Source organism: Heterodontus francisci, chromosome 22, assembly GCF_036365525.1.
Source record: "Heterodontus francisci isolate sHetFra1 chromosome 22, sHetFra1.hap1, whole genome shotgun sequence".
NCBI lineage: Eukaryota > Metazoa > Chordata > Chondrichthyes > Heterodontiformes > Heterodontidae > Heterodontus > Heterodontus francisci.
Genome location: NC_090392.1, coordinates 74,367,554 through 74,387,575, shown reverse-complemented (window position 1 = coordinate 74,387,575; position 20,022 = coordinate 74,367,554). Strand labels below are relative to the sequence as shown.

The 20,022-nt window shown below is 42.0% G+C and overlaps 1 protein-coding gene across 2 annotated transcripts in view; it reads right to left on the bottom strand.

Moving 5' to 3' along the window:
- bace1 (beta-secretase 1) overlaps positions 1 to 20,022 on the bottom strand; it is a 103,221-nt gene that overhangs the window by 23,872 nt on the left and 59,327 nt on the right. The window contains exon 4 of one of the 2 annotated variants that reach the window (XM_068054041.1): positions 3,238 to 3,390. The exons of the other annotated variant lie outside the window; for it this stretch is intronic. Coding sequence (XP_067910142.1) covers positions 3,238 to 3,390 — 153 coding nt within the window. The remainder of the gene's footprint in view (positions 1 to 3,237; positions 3,391 to 20,022) is intronic. 2 annotated transcript variants of the gene reach the window in all.

The window sequence follows — 20,022 nt, the reverse complement described above, 5'->3', positions numbered from 1 at the left end:
GAAGCCCAAGATCCCATATGCTTTGCTAAACACTCTCTCAGCATATCCTGCCACATTCAAAGATTGATGCACATGCATCCCCCGGTCCCTCTGATTTTGCACACTTTTTAGATCTGCACAATTAAATCTATATTGCCTCACCCTATTCCTTCTGCCAAAATGCATCACCTCATACTTGTCAATATTAAATTCCATCTGCCAACTGTCTGCCCAATCTCTGTCCTGTTGCAGGCAGTTTGTATCATCCTCAGTTTGTCACTCCTCCAAATTGGATATCATCAGTAAATTTTGAAATTCTACGTTGTATTTCAAGATTCAAGACATTTATATATAGCAAAATAAACAGTCATCCTAGCACTGAGCCTTGGGAACACCACTATCTACCATCCTCCAGTCCGAAAAACAGTCATTTACCGTGACTGGCAGTTTTCTGTTCTTAAGCCAATTTTTTTATCCATTTGGACACTGGCATTCCGATTCCATGAGCCTCAATTTTGTTAACCAGTCTATAATGTGGTCCTTTATCAAATGCTTGCTTAAAATCCATATAGACAACATCCACTGCATTCCCTTCATCAACCTCTCTGTTACTTCATCAAAAAATTCAATTAGGTTAGTCAAACATAATCTGCCTTTCACAAATCCATGCTGGTTATCCTTAATTAACTCAAACCTCTCCAAGTGCATGTTAATTTTTTCCCTGATTATTGTTTCTAAAGCCTTACCCATCACTGATGTTAAACTAACTGGCCTGTAGTTACTCGGACTGACCTTACATCCTTTCTTGAAAAAGGGTGTAATATTTGCCACTCACCAATCCTCTGGCACCTCCCCCATATCTAGGGAAGATTGAAGGTTATGACAGGCCCTTCTGCTATCTCCACTCCCACCTCCTTTAACAACCTGGGATGCAAGTCATCCGGACCAGGTGACTTATCTATCCTAAGCATAGCCAACCTTTCCAGTACCTCCTCCCTCTCAATTTGTACCCTATCCATTACTTCTACTCTCTCCGCTTCTCCTGATATTTTGTCAGATTCCTCTTCCTTAGTAAACACCGATACATAGTACGCATTAATTATTCTAGCCGTGCCCTGTGCCTCTAAGCATATACCCTCTATGTCCCTACTAGGCCCCACACCACATCTTACTATCCACTTACCTGAAGTATCTCTTCCTTAAAGATAACCCATTCTTCCATTACAGTTTTTCTTGTCCATCTTTGGTTCCATTTTATCCTGGCTAGATCCCTTCTCATCGCAACTTTACTGCAATGTTTATTTAAGCTCTGCGGGCGTGTTTGTTTCAGCATTGTTTTCTCATGCCCCCAAAATAATCAAGTGAAACTCGAGACTATTCCTCCATCCCACGCAACCATAACCACATTCCCTTCAATGCCCAGCCTCGACGCCACATAGACAAACTAAGGAGATATGTGTATTTGATGATGTGTGATTTTAGATAGATAGAGTAAATGCAATGTAAAATGCTTTCAGCCAGCTGTACATCTGAATAAGTTTCACTCCTTCTGCAGGAGTGATGACCAATGTACATAACTGATGAAACATCTCAGCATAATACACCAAAAAGTCTGTTACTGTCTTTCCAGCAGAAAAAAAGCTGCTTGGACACATTACTTGAAATGATAACATAACCGTAGAATTGATTCATTTTTTTTGATTGCTCAACCACTCAGGGAAAATTTTTGAAGGAGCATGATAATATCTGGATATCAACAGCTCATCTCACAAGCTGTGATTCTCAGTTTGATTGTTGTCTTCAAAGAAATATCTGTAACATTAAAGAATTCCTTGGCAGAAATCCGGCTCAGCTTTAATCCTGCCTTCAGATTCCGATCCGATGTATACATCAAAAATTTCCATCCACATTGCATTTTGAATGTTGATTCATCCAAAAGGCTTTTTAAAATATGTTCAGGGGATGTCGGTGTCGCTGGCAAGGCCAGCATTGATTGCCGATCGCTAATTGCGCATGAGATTTTGTGAACCGCCATCTTGAACCACTGCAGTCTTTGTGGTGAAGGTACTCCCACAGTGCTGTTGGGGAGCGAATTGCAGAATTTTAATCCAGTGATGATGAAGCAAGGGCCAATATATTCCCAAATCAGGATGGTGTGTGGCTTGGAGGGGAACTTGGAGGTAGTGGGGTTCCCATGCATCTGCTGCCCTTGTCTTCTAGGTGGTTGAGGTCGTAGGTTGAAAGGTTCTGTTGAAGAAGCCTTGGCAAGTTGCTGCAGTGCATCTTCTTAATGTTACTCATCAAACAGTGTAAGAAAGAATATTTAACCCTCATCATTTTACTGTATTTCACTATTTCTGTATATTCATCCTGTTAGTAAATCTGACTGTTAGTTTTAGCATGAATGCATTGTTCAGACAGCATGGTACTTTCTGCTTTTTGAAACAGTTGGGGATATGTTGGGCATCCCATGTGATCTCCAGTAGAGGATTCAACAAGAAGGAAGTTATTGCTAATCTTGGGAAAGCTATCTCAGACATAGCAAGTATAAGGAGGCAGTTTTCAAATCAAGGGTGATTTGGTCTGGCTTATGGAAAATGCTTTTTTGACCTAAACACAAGATGCCTTGGGAGAAAGCCCGAACTGTAATACGGGCGTATCTGATTAGCTTTCCCTAAAACTATTGCCATTTCCAACCAGATTATTCTGCATTTCCTACTTGGAAGGAATTAAGTGGCACAACACCAGTTTCTTTTGTTGAGCATCTGTGCTCATGTATCCACTGCTCTATCGGGAAAGTATTCCTTCACATTTTTATTTTCACTTGAGGCTTGTTCATATTAGACAAGTGGTTCACTGCACAAAATTTAACGAAAATAGCCTGCTTATGTCTACATAATCCATACATTCACTGCAAACAGCAGATGTCTGTCACGTGTTTACTAATCCAGCAGAGAATTAATGACAGTGAAATCATTACAGCAAGAATATTGACAAAGGGTCTGAAAGTGATCACTGGGAAATTTTTTGTAAGTGCTTCATATCGATAGATTTGTCTGAAACCATTGAGAAGCGGGGGAGAGCCTTAGGAGACTATTCTCTGCAGTGAGACAGGTAATATACATGCAGATGATACAGTTAATGGAAATGGCAAATGGGGAGGGAGAGATGCATTCCAAAAAATAATTTATTATGCAAAATGCTTTGCAATCCTTTAACACTACATAATACGGAACTTAACATTTTAAAATTCTCAACCTTGTTTTCAAATCCCTGCATGGCCTCATCCTTCCCAATCTCTGTAATCTCCTCCAGCCCTACAATCCTCCGAGCTCTCTCTGCTCCTCCAATTCTGGCCTCTTGCACATCCCCGGTTTTCATCCGGCTCGCCAATTCTGGTTTGATGTATTCCTGGATATTTGATCATGTGACATTTAATCATATGGCATTCAATCATGTCTCACTGCTTATGCGATAATCAAATTATAGTCGATCACATGACATTTCCCACTGTTTGCAAATGTTATTATTTTGACCTTAGTTGAGTTTTTCAGTGCCAGATAAAACATTTGACGTTTTGGTTCATAGTGAGATGCACAGCGTAATTTATAAATCAAAGAAAGAACAAAAAAAAATCTATGGATAAGTAATAATTAAATAAAAGCTACTTTCGTGCAACATTCCCTTTAAGCTGCACGTGTGCGTGGTTGCACAGCAATAAGAAGTTACTGTGCAGTAACCAAAGAGGCTGAATGGTAGGGCATTCCCTTTAAAGCCACGTAGCAATCTTGAAGGGAATGCACAGTGCAGTAAACAGGCTGTGCACAACAAAGAGAATTTAGAGGGAACATTGCTTCTGTGATGTTTCTACAGTATCGATCAGAATAAGAGCAAATAAATCCCACAGATTCAACCAGGTCATCAATAAAGTTATTCCAAACTAAAATTTCCATAAAATTTTTATTACTTTATACAATACACAGCAAGTACTAACAATAATAAATAAAACAAAAAAAACAAATTTAATTTAATTCACTGACTCCCATGCCCTACCACTGAAACCCAGCCTCAGCGAGGTGAGGCTCAGTCCTCAGGGGAAAGCATCAAAGCTGCCTGACTCCCAGAATCAAACACATCATACAACAACACACATCATAAACTGACATAAGCGCTCCACCACACCAGTTTATGTTGCTTTCTCTCCCGTTCTCAGTTTGTGTTTCTCTCTTTCTCCCCTTCCCTCAGTTTGCGTTTCTATCTCTCTTTGCCCCTTCCCTCAGTTTTCCTTTCTATCTCTCTTTCCCCCTTCCCTCAGTTTGTGTTTCTCCCTTTCCAGACTTATGGAGATTCCTAGTGATTTTCATTGGCTCTGATACTATCATTCTCACAACTGGCAATGAAGCGATGCGTTTCCACATAACAGGGGGACCAGCAGGGTTCAGAAAACACGCTTTGATTGCAAGCCACAACAGCCAGGGTCTTGCACATACATGAGCTGTGCACACCAAGACTATATCTCCCGAGTCACCAACAGCAACATTTGAGAAACCAACTGCCCATTCCGGCAGACTCCCACCTGAAGCGGGAGGGTTAGGAACCCTACATCCAGCACTCAACTATTGGTAGCCGTGGCTTCAGCTGCCTAAGCCCGAAGCTCCTCAATTGCATCCCTGACTCTCCTGCTCTCTACCTCCTACTCTTTAAAACCTATCTCTTTGACAAAACTCTTGGTCACCTGTTGTAATATCTCTTAATGTTGCTCAGTGTCAGATGTTGTTTGATAATCAGCCCTGTGAAGTACCATGGGAACATTTTATTCCATTAAAGGCGCTATATAAATGGAAGTTGTCGAATACAGGAACAAAAAAGATTCCAATCCATCCAGCTCACTTCACTGATTATATTTATTTCAGAGCTAATCTGACCATTGTTTCACATCATTTTCTACTGCAAACAAACATCCCTATATTCCTTTCTCAATTATGAATTGGTTTAATTCATGCTTTGATGCTTCAGCTGGGGTCTGACTGGGTTGGGGTCTAACCTACAAGTTGATTCTAAGCCTCTAGCAGTTCGTCTTCGTTGAAAGAGCAATAAGCCAAAATTAAAGCTAACAGAATTTTTGTGATTTTGATGGCCAGGCTCTGATTGAATAATCTCTTTTAAAATAAACTTTTACAGCAGTTCTTTTTCCAAGCAAATCTACTTTATTGACCAAATTTCTCTCAAATTTTATCTGGATGTCACAATCAGAATTCCAGCTAAGCTACCCCTCCAATACAGCAACATAGCTTTCATTATGTGAAGCTGGTTCATAAATTGAAGAACATTGATTCCAGTGCAGAAACACAATGGATAATAATTGCTGTGAATCTTTCAGTTAAGGAGGAGTTTGATTGTCCACATCTGTTGCATGCAATGCTTTCACATTTGCCTTGTGGCTTCTTTAGCTTATAATCTGTTCTCCTGAGCTAGCTTTGTACAAAACCCCTTTCTCTGTTCACCGTATTGATTCCTTTTATTACTCCAGAAATTGGATCCTGTCCTTCTTAATCTTTTTCAAATGATAATAGATTTAGCTTCCTTCACCTCTGTTAAAATTTCAATGATCTAAAACCTGGAGCTACCTTTGTTCCTCTTCAAAGATCTTTTTTCCTCTTCTATATCAAGCTATATTCCATTATTTTACATAGTTTCACTATTACTTGTTTCAAAGAGTGGAAGCTCAGTAGTGATAGGGGATTCGTTATTTAGGAGATCAGAGAGGCATTTCTGCAGCAGTAAACGTGACTCCAGGATGGTGTGCTGTCTCCCTGGTGCCAGGGTCAAGGATGTCACGGAGCGGCTGCAGGACATTCTTCTGGGGGAGGGTGAACAGCCAGAGGTCATGGTCCACATTGGTACCAATGACATAGATAAGAAGGGGGATGAGGTCCTGAAAGCAGATTTTGGGAGCTAGGAAGGAGATTAAAAAGCAGGATCTCAAAAGCAGTAATCTCAGGATTACTCCCAGTCCCACGTGCAAGTGAGCAAAGGAATAGGAGAATTGAGCATTTGAACACGTGTCTGGAGAAGTGGTGTAGGAGTGAGGGCATCAGATTTCTGAGTCATTGGGACTTGTTCTGGGGCAGGTGGGACCTGTACAAGTTGCTAGTCCAATGAGAAAGGAGGCACTGCTAGACCTGGTTCTTGGGAATGAGTTGGGCCAAGTGGATCAAGTATCAGTAGGAGAGCATTTCGGGGATAGTGATCATTATAACATAAGGTTTAGATTGACTATGGAAAAGGACAAAGAGCAATCAAGGTAAGAATAATTAATTTGGGGAAGGCCAACTTCAATGGGGTAAGAATGGAGCTGGGGCGAATAACTTGGAGAATGGTGAGGATGTGGTAGGGAACACTTTGAGTGACAGTGGAGACACTCTGCCTCATCATGTGATCGACTCAGGAAGGCTTTTCATTTTCACTTTGGACTTTTAAAAAACAGTGAGTTAGACAAAGAGCAGGCATTTTGAAACTTAGACCTGACCTGCCTGGGGACTGGAGAAAAAGAACTCTCTCTGTAAAAGAAACTTGCATCTCTTGAAAAGAAATCATGCATTTGATAGGTGGCAGATTCGTATTGCCTCGTGTCTCTGAAGAATTCCTGCATCCAGAGTGGTTCCTGTTGCCTCCTGCATTTTGGGAAATCCTGGAACCTGAACAAAGCTTCTACTGCTGTGAGTCCTGAGCAGACCGGTTGCTGCACCCCTGCTGAAAGACTTGCGTGATGCCTGCTGTAGTCGAATTGCCTTAAATACCTACCCATCAAAGACTGTTCATCAACTTTGCCGGAGAGATTTCAAGTGCATCTGACTATTCGACTTTGGGACACCTCACTGTACCAAAAACATCCTACCAGAATGTGACACACTGATCTATTTTTATTATTCCTTCTATTCCTAAGAAACAACTGTAAACCAAAATCCTTTTTCCCCAGTTAACCTTTTTTTTAAATGTATGTGTATGTTTATGAGGGCTAAGGAACTAAGGAGCTTTTAAAATATATATAGATTTATCTCATTAGTAGTTAAGACTTCTTATTTCTTTTCTAATAAATAGTTACTGTTGTTTAAAGAAACCTGGTTTGGTGTGTTTTATTCTGGGGGACCAATAGAGAGTCTAATTTGGCTATTCTTTGGTAGGTGGGAAATCTTACAGATATGCTGTGACCTGTGGAGTAGTGGGACTGAATTAACAGTGCATTTCTCCACCTTGGTCATAACAATTGGAAGAGGGAAGATTTTAATGTGATGAGAAGGGATCTAGCCAGGATAAAATGGAACCACAGACTGATAGGAAAAACTGTAACGAAACAATGGATTATCTTTAAGGAAGAGATGCTTCAGGTACAGGCTAGATACATAAACAAGGGTGAAAGGCAGGGAATGGAAAACAGGGCTCCTTGGGTGACAAGTGAGATAGAGAATATGATGAAACATAAAAAAAAGGGTGTATGATGCATGTCAGGTGAATTCTTCAAGTGAGAACCAGGACAAATACAATAAGTTGAGAGGGGAGGTGAAGAGGAAAATAAGACTGGTAAAGAGAGAATATGAGAATAGAATGGCAGTTAACATAAAAGGGAACACAAAAATCATCTACCGGCATGCAAATAGCAAGCGGGTTAGTAAGATGTGGAGTGGGGCCTATTAGGGACTTAGAGGGTAATATATGCTTAGAGGCACAGGGCAAGGCTAGAATACTTAATGAGTACTTTGTATCAGTGTTTACTAAGGAAGAGGAATTTGACAAAATATCGGTAGAAGCGGAGAGGGTAGAGGCAACAGATAGGGTAAAAATTGAGAGGGAGGAGGTACTGGAAAGGTTGGCTATGCTTAGGGTAGATAAGTCACCTGGTCCAGATGGTTTGCATCCCAGGTTGCTAAAGGAATTGGGGGTGGAGATAGCTTAAGGGCTTGTCATAATCTTCCAATCTTCCCTAGATATGGGGGAGGTGCCAGAGAACTGGAGAGTGGCAAATATTACACCCTTTTTCAAGAAAGGATGTAAGGACAGTCCTAGTAATTACAGGCCAGTTAGTTTAACATCAGTGGTGAGTAAGGTTTTAGAAACAATGATCAGGGGAAAAAAATCAACATGCACTTGGAGAGGTTTGAGCTAATTAAGGAGAGCCAGTATGGATTTGTAAAAGGCAGATCATGTTTGACTAACCTAATTGAATTTTTTGATGAAGTAACAGAGAGGTTGATGAAGGGAATGCTGCCTAAATGGATTTTAAGCAAGCATTTGATAAAGGCCCACATAAAAGACTGGTTAACAAAATTGAGGCTCATGGAATCGGAATGCCAGTGTCCAAATGGATAAAAAAATTGGCTTAAGGCCAGAAAACTGTGAGTCGTGGTAAATGACTGTTTTTCGGACTGGAGGATGATAGATAGTGGTGTTCCCAAGGCTCAGTGCTAGGAATACTTTTTTGCTACATATAAAAATGTCTTGGCTCTTGGAAGACAGAGTAGAATTTCAAAATTTGCCGATGATACCAACCTTGGAGGAGTGTCGAACAACGAGGACGATACGAACTGCCTGCAACAGGACATAGATAGGCTGGCAGAATGGGCAGACAAGTGACAGATGGAATTTAATACCAACAAGTGTGAGGTGATGCATTTTGGCAGAAGGGATAGGGTGAGGCAATACAGACTTAATGGCACAGTTCTAAAGAGTGTGCAAAAATAGATGGACCTGGGGATGCATGTGCATCGATCTTTAAAGGTGGCAGGACATGTTGAGAGAGTGGTTAACAAAGCATATGGGATCTTGGGCTTCATAAACAGAGGCATAGAGTACAAAAGCAGGAACGTTACGCTGAACCTTTATAAAGCTCTGGTTAGGCCTCAACTAGAATATTGCATTCAGTTCTGGTCACCACACTTAAGTGAGGGTCCTTGAGAGAGTGAAGATTTACCAGAATGTTTCCAGGGATGGGGAAATTCAGTTACAATGTTAGGTTGGAAAAGCTGGTGTTGTTCTCCTTGGAGCAAAGGGGTTTGAGGGGAGATTTGATAGAGCTGTACAAGATTATGATAGGCTCAGACAAGTTAGACAAGGAAAAACTGTTCCCATTAACGGATAGTACAAAGATTAGGGGACACAGACTGAAGGTTTTTGGCAAGAGATGCAGGGGGAATGTGAGGAAAAACATTTTTACACAACAAGTGGTAATGACCTGGAGTGTGTTGCCCATGAAGGTGGTGGAAGTGAAGACAATCACAAAGGAAATTGGAAGGGCACTTGAAGGAAATAAACTTGCAGGGCTGCAGGGATCGATAGAGCTGTGTGGGACTGACTGATTGCTCTACGGAGAGCCACATGGACTCGATGGGTCAAATGTCCTCCTTCTATGTGGATAATGACTTTATGACCTGTCCGAATAGCTCTTCATGTTGTTAGGTGCCAAATTTTGTTTGTTAATGCTCTTGCGAATCGCTTTGGGACATTTTACTATGTTAAAATCGCTATGTGAATGCAAGTTGTTGTTGAACGGGTTCACTAATGACCTTCTTGGAAGCAAACCTGCTGGTCTTTCCCAAACTGGCCTATATGTGACTCTTTGGACTAAAACTGTTTCCTCCAAACATCTATTCTCAGCACAATGTAGAACTAGTGACAGTGTTACAAAGTTAACTTACTACATGTAATCTGGTTCTGCTTCACATTAAATACTGCTGCATGCCCTACGTACAAGGTGGATTTCTACAGACCCATCAGATAGGGCACCCTCATCCATCGGCTACCGTCATATCTCTCAAGTATGTTTCACCTACTTTAGTGGGAATGGATAAAAAAGCATAGTTCATTTGCTTTCCACGTCTTAATCCTGAGGGGAATCCGAGCAACCAAGACATTATAGGGAAAGCGATAACACTGCAATTCAAATAGAACTGTCAACAGCAAGCAAATGCTAAGACTGATATTTACGATAAGCAAGAGTGATACAGTCAGCCAACTGATTTAAGCACATGGAGCCATGTGCTGCTCACATTTTCAAACCAATGTGAGTCACTCCTAATGAGCAACGCTCGTTGAGCCTGATTTGAAGCATTGAGGAGCATCAGCTATTCCTACAAAAAAGCTGGTTTATTTTAATACATTCTTATTAATCTTTTGGGAAGGGTTACTCCAGCTCCACTTCTCTTGAGCTTGATCCCTGCATTCTACTTAGAGTAACTGCACTGGGAGAGCTGATTTGTTTTCTATAAATGAAGAACACGCTATTATAATTTTATTAGCAAAACGGCTAATTCCTAGGAACTGGATTAACAGTTTTTGCATCCCCACAAAGGTTATTAATTATGAATGAGTCATGAAGGCTTTATTTTTTTTAAATAAAATTTTTGTTCTCTGTACTAAGGATTAAAACCTTCATTGCAATTTTTTTCTGTTAATATTTATTTCCCTTCCTGAAGCTGCTGACTTTTTCTGGCATGTCGTTGCAGAAACAAACAACCATTCATCCAGGACCTCCGTAAGTCCCCATTCCTCATGTTGTGAGTCTGGACAGGAAATTGCAGCAGGCTATTCACCATGGGCAGGCAGTACAACCAGAACCTTATCCTACCCTAATCTGACGTGTACACACTTCCCAGCAGGAATGGTCTTTAGTGATCAGGATTGGGAACCTCAGTTACTTTGTTTTGTCCCTTCCTAACCCCAGGGTATTGCGGTTCAGTTGGTTGCACTCTTATCTCTGGGTCAGAAGGTTGTGGATTCAGGACCTAATCCACAGACTTGAGCACATAATCTAGGCTGACGTTCTAAGCATGGCACTGAGGGAGTGCTGCACTGTTAGAGATGCTGTATTTCGGATGAGACGTTAAACTCTGTCTGCCCTCTCAGATAAAAGAAAGACTTACATTTATTTATTTTTTTATTCATTCATGGGATTTGGGCATCGCTGGCCAGGCCAGCATTTATTGCCTTTCATGAGCACCAGACATCCCAAATTGCTTTACAGCCAATGAAGTGCGTTTCAAGTATAATCATGATTGTAACGTAGGAAACACAGCAGCCAATTTTCAAACAGCAAGCTCCCACAAAAAGCAATGTGACAATGACCTGATAATCTGTTTTTGTAATGTTAGTTGAGGGATAAATATTGCCCAGGACATCGGGGATAACCCCCCTGTTTTTCTTTGAAATAGTGCCATGGGATCATTTACGTCCATCTGAAGGGCAGTTTAATCTGTCGTTCCAAAAACAGCACTTCTGACAGTGCAGCACTCCCTCAGTATTGCACTGGAGCGTCAGCTTTAATTTTTGTGCTCAAGTCCTGGTGTGGGACTTGAACCCACGATCTTCTGGCTCAGCGGCTAGAGTGTTACCCACTGAGCCACAGCTGACACGAAAGATATAAGAGATCCCATGGCACTATTCGAAGACGAGCTGGGGAGTTAGCCCTGGTGTCCTGGCCAATATTTATCCCTCATCAAACACAACTAAAACAGATGATCTGGTCATTGTCACTTTGCTGTTTGTGTGAGCTTGCTGTGTGCAAATTGACTGCCATGTTTCCTCCTTTACAACAGTGACTGTAATTCAGATGCACTTACATGACTATGAAGTGCTTTGGGACATCCTGAGCTAGTGAAAGGCACTATATAAATGCAAGTCTTTCTTTTTTCTCTATCACGTGCCCTGACAAATCAGCTAACATAGCACAGGCTGCAGATCAACCTGATGTTGGTACAGTTCAGTGGGACATCAGGCAGTACAGCCAGGGTGGGAGCTGTGCCACTGTTTTTTGCAAAAAGACAATTTCTTTTGTTGATTAAAATAAAAGCTGCTGGGGCCCACAAAACAACTTTACTAGGCAAGATCAAAAATTAGAAATATAGTTTTCAACAGCTATATACTCTCTAGTAGTCATTATTAACAGTTGTATAAGTAATATGGAATAACGACAGCTTGGAAGTGATTACAAAACGGTAACTTAATTGAAAGGATTAAGGTGATGTTATAAATGGTAAGAATTGCTAATGAACTTAGTAGGTAGACTAGTCCTGAGGATTCTTTTTACATCTTTCAAGTAGCTGGTTGCATCGCAACCTTAGGATAAGAAGACATAAAATTACAAAGTATGACACGGAACACAAAAGTCCGAGTGTATCAGGCCTGTGTCCTCAGTACCTTGCTCTATGGCAGCGAGCCTGGACAACGTATGTCAGCCAAGAGCGACGTCTCAATTCATTCCATCTTCGCTGCCTCCGGAGAATACTTGGCATCAGGTGGCAGGACCGTATCTCCAACACAGAAGTCCTCGAGGCGGCCAACATCCCCAGCTTATACACCCTACTGAGTCAGCGGCGCTTGAGATGGCTTGGCCATGTGAGTCGCATGGAAGATGGCAGGATCCCCAAGGACACATTGTACAGTGAGCTCGCCACTGGTATCAGACCCACCGGCCGTCCATGTCTCCGCTTTAAAGACGTCTGCAAACGCGACATGAAATCCTGTGACATTGATCACAAGTCGTGGGAGTCAGTTGCCAGCGTTCGCCAGAGCTGGCGGGCAGCCATAAAGACGGGGCTAAAGTGTGGTGAGTCGAAGAGACTTAGCAGTTGGCAGGAAAAAAGACAGAGGCGCAAGGGGAGAGCCAACTGTGTAACAGCCCCGACAAACAAATTTCTCTGCAGCACCTGTGGAAGAGCCTGTCACTCTAGAATTGGCCTTTATAGCCACTCCAAGCGCTGCTTCACAAACCACTGACCACCTCCAGGTGCTTATCCATTGTCTCTCGAGATAAGGAGGCCAAAGAAGAGTATTTACAGCACAGAAACAGGCCATTCAACCCAACAGGTCCATGACAGTGTTTACATTCCATAAAGCATCCTCCCATCCTTCATCTAAATCCATCAACATATCCTATTCTTTTCTCTCTCATGTGCTTATCTAGCTTCACCTTAAAATCCATCTGTGTTATTCGTCCCAACTACTTGTGGGAGCAAGTTCCACATTCTCGCCATTCTTTGGGTAAAGAAGTTTCTCCTGAATTTCCAATTGGATTTCTAATCAACAAAAGGCTTTACTCCAAGAATGATCAACACATGCAAGGGAATTCCAAGTCGGGGAGTGAAGGCAAAAACAGTAAAATGATTCAAGAAACAGATGCTGTGACAGGGGTGGCAAGGATGGATGTGTAGTCTCTTCCTGGATGGATGAACTAAGATGTCTTTCCTCATCTGTTTGCATCTTGTGGCCTCGGAAGTGAGAAACCTTAAATGCAGTCGGTAGCTGCGTAGGTGGATGGGATTATTTGGAGCTGTAGTCACGAGCTGGTTAGCTCATGCAGTGTAGAATTAAATAATGGGGGTTGTGGAGTCATGACTGTGCCCGTTGCTCACTCAATGTCAGATTTCTTGTTACTGAGCCTCTGACAGGAAACCATCTTCATTATTGTTGACTGATGGAAATAATTGCTCGCCTACCAGGCTTAGACTATAAATCTGTCTCCTTCACTCACTCGTCCTCTCTACAAAAAGCACTCAACTTGATATATATTCTTATTAATAAAATAATTACAGCTGTGTATTATATTCCAAGATTCTGCAAGAACAGCTGAATGGGTTGCTCTCACCTTGTCAAGTGAGATGGACAGCTAAATGGGTAATTTCACTGCTGTCAGCCATGGCATCATAGATTGTTAAATGGGTCCTTTCATTGCTTCCAGCCATAGCTGCTCAGGCAGCTAAATAGGGCCCTTTCATGCTGTCTTTTACGATCGTATGGGCAACTAAATGGGGTCCGTTTACACCATCAACTTTTGACAAAAGGCAAATAATATTACTGGCCCAGGCTATTCGCAATTTCATAATCCTAAATTGCTTGCAACCCCATTTCATTCATCTCTTTACAACTCATTAAAAATGGAAAACTAAACTGTGACCTTCAACAAATGGTACAGAGCGCACAGTGGAGCTGTGAGCTCACCTCCTCAGTAAATTAATTAAGGTTATGAGACACTATGATATTTTTGTTCTCTATTTGCACAGCCAGATTGCAAATTGCAAATAGACATGCTAAATGAAAAATAAGATTACAAATATTATCGTAAGATGAACAATTCTGTAAACAGATGTGGTGGGAGAGAAAGCAAGCCCATCATTATCCTGTTGAACAAACATTGGCACTTTAGTGTCCTGGCCAATATTTATCCCTCAACCAACATCACTAAAAAAAAATAGATTATCCAGCCATTATCTCATCTAGACAATGATTTAGCTCAAGCTGTTTTTATACAAGTATTTGTTTTAGTTTGGAAGCTGTGGTGCAGGCATCGACAAGCTGGCTCCTGTCGTTTACATTGTTAAATCCAGTCATCCAGTCTGATCATTATCACGTATCTGTTTGTGGGAGCTTGCTGTGTCCAAAATTGTCTGCTGTGTTTCCCACAATACCACAGTGAATACACTTCAAAAAGTGTTTCACTGGCAGTAAAGTTCAGAGCATCTTGAGACTGTCAAAGGCGCCATATAAATACAAGTTCTTTCTTTCCTTAAACCCAGCTCCTTTGACTTGCGACCAGGAAAACTTTGGTGAATAACTCTAGTCACTAGGAAACGGCAATATAAACACTGGAAAATGATCACAACCACCAACCTCGAGCATTTTAAACTAAAATGGCCACAAGCGCAGCTTAAAACCTCCATCATGTGTGATAACTCCTCAGTTGTTCTGATCGGAATCTCAGCTCATGATTTCACTATTGGAGGGTGTGTACAATTTTTGTTCCATGTCAATTTCAGCTGCTCAAATCATCCAACAATACAACTACAGACAACTTTGAAACTTAGGTTGTGTCTGGAGAGAGCACTTCGCACTGTGTAACGCTGGAGTGAAGTACTGGTGACTACAGAGCTGTCACTAGAGGCGGGAGTAATTAACAAATTAATTTGCTGGAGAAGTTTAAAGTGAGTATATTAAGAGCATCAGGTGAGGGGAAGGGAAAATGTGTATTTATATGCCTTTCATATCCTCCATTTCGCTTCACAGTAAATAGATTTGTTTTTGAAGTGCACTTTATTTTATTTAGAGATACAGCACTGAAACAGGCCCTTCGGCCCACCGAGTCTGTGCCGACCATCAACCACCCCTTTATACTAATCCTATTTTCCTACCACATCCCCACCTTCTCTATATTCCCCTACCACCTACCTACACTAGGGGCAATTTATAATGGCCAATTTACCTATCAACCTGCAAGTCTTTGGCTGTGGGAGGAAACCGGAGCCCCCGGCGGAAACCCACGTAGTCACAGGGAGAACTTGCAAACTCTGCACAGGCAGTACCCAGAATTGAACCCAGGTCGCTGGAGCTGTGAGGCTGCGGTGCTAACCACTGCGCCACTCTGCCACTTTTGTAGCTAAATTTGTGTACAGTAAGACCCCACTGACAGCGGGTGAGATGTGAACAGTTACTGTGTCATTGGTGACAGAGGGATGGATGTTGGCAGGTTGCAGGGGAACTTGCTACTCTTCAACAAAGCGCCATGGAATCATTGACAGCCACTGCACAGGGTATTAGTTAAATGTCTCATCTCCATGATGGCACCTTCAACAATACAGCACTCTCTCAATCCTGCATTGAAGGGCCAACCTATGTTGGAGCGAAGTTTCAACCCAAAGCTTTATGACATACAGAGTGCCCAAGGTGATATGAGAAACATTTTGTCACAAATTATAATTTAAGTGCAATTTTCCCTGCTATGCAGTGATACAGATCCACTAAATAAATCTAGTGACAACAGTGCTGGAATTGCTATACTTATAAAAGAGATTGATTCCTCTGCACCAGTATTGATGGTATTCAGAAAGAACTCTTGTGAGGTTTGCTGACAAGCTCAATCAAAGCCTCAAGTATTGTTCCTGAGCAGAAAAATGCAATTAGCTTTAATGTGCCAGTCAGAAAGGAGCTGATCTGTCACTTTATCGTTCATTAACTGCATATTTATATATGAATCAGTATAATATTCATATTGATAAACAACTCGGTATAGTCCTCAGCTAGATTCACTTGCACCCCAACACTTGCCTCCAAACCTGGACTTTAGTTCATTGATGCTCCAATGTGATTCCACCCTAACTTCATCCCACCACGGGATTTTAACTTTGGAATCACCCTTCTTGTCTCCTCCTTATTTTCCATTTACAACCAGGACAAGGGTGCCAGCCCTATCACGATATCTCATCTAGGTCTGTCCCCTATAAATCCTATGGCACCTCATCCTTCATTGAGCACCTCATGTATCACTCCTTCTCAGCTCTCCTTTAAAATCTTCTATTTATTGACCACCCCACTCCATGCTTCTCATCAAGATATCATCGCTACTTTCCTCACTCAGTCTCCGCACCTCATGACTTCTCATACTCGGTGATTTCAGTCTCCATCTTAGCCACTCTCCTGCCCTCCCTTAACCTCTCCCTTCATATCCTCTCCACCACAAAGTCCAACTACTTCCACCTTTGCCCCTGGCTCGGATAATCTGAAACTCTCATCCATGCTTGTTACCTCCAAACTCGAATATTCCACTGCTCCCTTGGCTGACCTTCCATCTTCCCTGGCTTGAACTCATTGAAACCTCTGCTGTCAGAATCCTAACTCATACCAAGTCCCGTTCACCCATCATCCCTGTGCTCACTGACCTACACTAGCTTCCAGTCCACCAATGCCTCAATGTTAAACGCCTCACCCTCATTTTCAATCCCTCTGTGGCTAGAAATTGAGGTTTCACCAAAACAAAACTACACCACTTTCAGAACCAACGTGAAGTATATCAATCTTATCTCATCTGCATTGATCAGATCTCTCCAAACAGAACCATACATTATGGCAGCTTGTCTGGCTGCAACTCTGAAAAGTAAAACACTTCAAAGTTGGATTTTATTAGAATTTCCAACAATAATGGCTCAGAATCACCTGGGGATGGATTGCGCAGCTTTTGCTTCTTAGAGTGACAAATGTTAGCAGTTAAAAAGTAATCATTATTGATTCTGTGGCCAGTGGTGCATGAGTTTGTTTGTTTGCATAGATCTCATTTGCCTGCATTTCCATTCCCATTTATAGTGCTATTGGGTTTGTGTTTGAGCTCATGTTTGCATCCACAATTCAGTTGTACTGCTAACTTCAGTTCAAAATCCACTGATTTGGTTTTATGACTAGCGTTTCAACATCACGATTGAGACTTATGACTGTTATGCTCTCCTAGCCAGCTTCCCGCCTACTGTAAGCTCATCCAAAGCTTTGCCACCCGTATTCCTGACTCGCATCAAGTCCTTTTCACCCATCACCTCTATGCTCACTGACGTACATTGGCTCCCGGTCCGACAACGCCTAAATTTTAAAACTCTCATCCTTGTGCTAAAATCCCTCTATGGCCTCAGCCCTCACTATCTTTGTAACCTCCTCTAACCCTACAAACTTCCAAGATCTCTGCAGTCCTCTAATTCTGGCCTCTTGGCCATCCCGCTTTCCTATGCTCCACCATTGGCAGTCATGCCTTCAGCCTAGACCCTAAGCTCTGGATTTCCCTGTATAAACACCTCTGTCTTTTTACTTCTCCTTTATAATGCTCCTTAAAACCTACCTCTTGGAACATACATACGAACATATGAATTAGGAGCAGAAGTAGACCATTCAGCCCCTCTAGGCTGCTCTGCCATTCAATAATATCATAGCTGATCTGTTTGTGTTTCGAATTCCACACTCCCATCTACCCCTGATAACCCTTGATTCCTTTGCCTAACAAGAATCTATCTACCTCTGCCTTAAAAATATTCAATGACAGAGAGTTCCAAAGTCGCACAACCCTCTGAGAGAAAACATTTCTCCTCATCTCTGTCCTAAAAGGGCGACCCCTAATTTTAAAACAGTGAACCCTATTTCTGGACCAACCTTCTGGTCACCTGTCCTAATATCTCTTTATGGGCTCGATGTCAAATTCTGTCTGATAACTCTCGTGGAGGTCCTTGGGACATCAAATACTTTAAAGGTGCTATATTAATACAAGTTGTTGTTGAGCAGCAAAGGCCTCTAACATGAGTTGCGTTGTGTAGTTGTTTAGCACATTGTCCTTTCTGAGATTTACCCATGCAAGCGTCAGAGCTATATGCAGCTCTGTGTGTCAACATTCACTGATAAAAATAAGTAGAATAGGCCTGGCTTCTACTCAGTTACCGCAAAAGTACCTCATCGGACCTTCTCCCTTGATGTAGTTCCTAGTGCTAATGAAAGGGATCCTGAACGTTCTTTAATGTAAGGTGGAATTCCCTTTTGGACAGGAATTTCTACCTACAGTATGCAGCAGCTGGAATCTCTTCCATTAAACTCCAGAGCATTGAAGGGAGCATTGAACCCAGTGAATTGGTGGCTGGACACGTGTAATCAGGGAAGAGAAAGGAAAGTTGGGTGGGGTGGGTGGGTCGGACGCCAATGAAGAGAGATAGGCACAGAAATGAAAGGGGAATGGATGGCAATTAAGTCCTATAAGGTTCCTAAGGTTTTATGGTTTCTGTGTAAAGTTAATTTACAACAGTCTTGACCCAGTTTGTGATGGTTGTGGATCCACAACATAAATTGTTCAGAATTTGGCACTAAATTGTCAATTGCATCTAAAGGCCATTAACAAGGCGAGTGTGGTAAATGCATAAACTTTCAAACTAGTGCTGTGGGATGTGCTGGGGAATTTGCGGGGGGTGGGGGGGGGAGGTGGTGGGGAAGAGGTGGTGGTGGGAAGGTGGCATTGTTATGAAGTTTGCATACAGACACATTTGCGGGATAGATTTCTTTTGTAAACTAGGTGTAGTTGAGAAAGAACAAATTTATGATTTTGCTACACAGGGGAAATTTTTCTGCATCGTTGGGCACTATAGTGACAGCTCTACTCTGGACCTCAACCAGGCCTAGGAGTGTTTGATGATGACACTGTCTGCCAAGAACTGGAAACTGTTCTATTGCCTAGCACTATCTCGATAAGCACAAAAAATATTAAAAATTTAATGACTGCCAAGGATGTCTGTGCAGTAATCAATGGCTGCCCTCAGTAAGTAGAAAGTATCCAATCTGAAACTGGTTTTCAGTGTTCCGATTAAATTGTAAAAGTGAATTAGTGCTTGGCCTCAGCTACTGTAGGAGCGCTCTGCATGTTAAAGCCAAATTGCTACATAGTCTGAATTATTATAAAGGGGGACCAGCCTTACACTTACTAGTTTCTCTCGGGCTTTCTTTGGTCCTGCGTCTTCTCCCTTAAAGGGACACTGCCCTGATGATTATTATTATTTTATTATTTAGAGATACAACACTGAAACAGGCCCTTCGGCCCACCAAGTCTGTGCCGACCATCAGCCACCCATTTATACTATTCCTACACTAATCCCATATTCCTACCACATCCCCACCTTCCCTATATTCCCCTACCACCTACCTATACTAGGGGCAATTTATAATGGCCAATTTACCTATCAACCTGCAAGTCTTCGGCTGTGGGAGGAAACCGATGATATACCAAATTTTTTTTTGTTTGCAAATATGTAATGCAATACAATAAATTGCATTAAGATTGATCAGTGGTCTGTCCAATCGTTGTGACAAAATGGGTACAAGTTGCTTCTGCCCCAAACACAGACAGAATCACAGAATCATTACAGTGAAGAAGGAGGCCATTCGCCCTATCGTGTCTGCAGTGGCTCTCTGAAAGAGCAATTCTCTCCGTCCCATTCCCCTGCCTTCTCCCATAACCCTATACATTCTTACTTATAATAAAATCTTGTGTTGCTCTGAACTATTCAGAGAAGGTTTGTCAAATATGCTTTCATGCAGGGGCAAGTCCTGTTCACCCATCACCCCTGTGCACACCAAACATCACTGGCTCCCAGTCCCCAAACGCTTCAATTTTAGAATTCTAATCCTCGTTTTCAGATACCTCCATGACCTTGTTCCACCCTATATAACCTCCTCTGGTAACCCTGCGCCCCTCCAATTCTGGCTTCT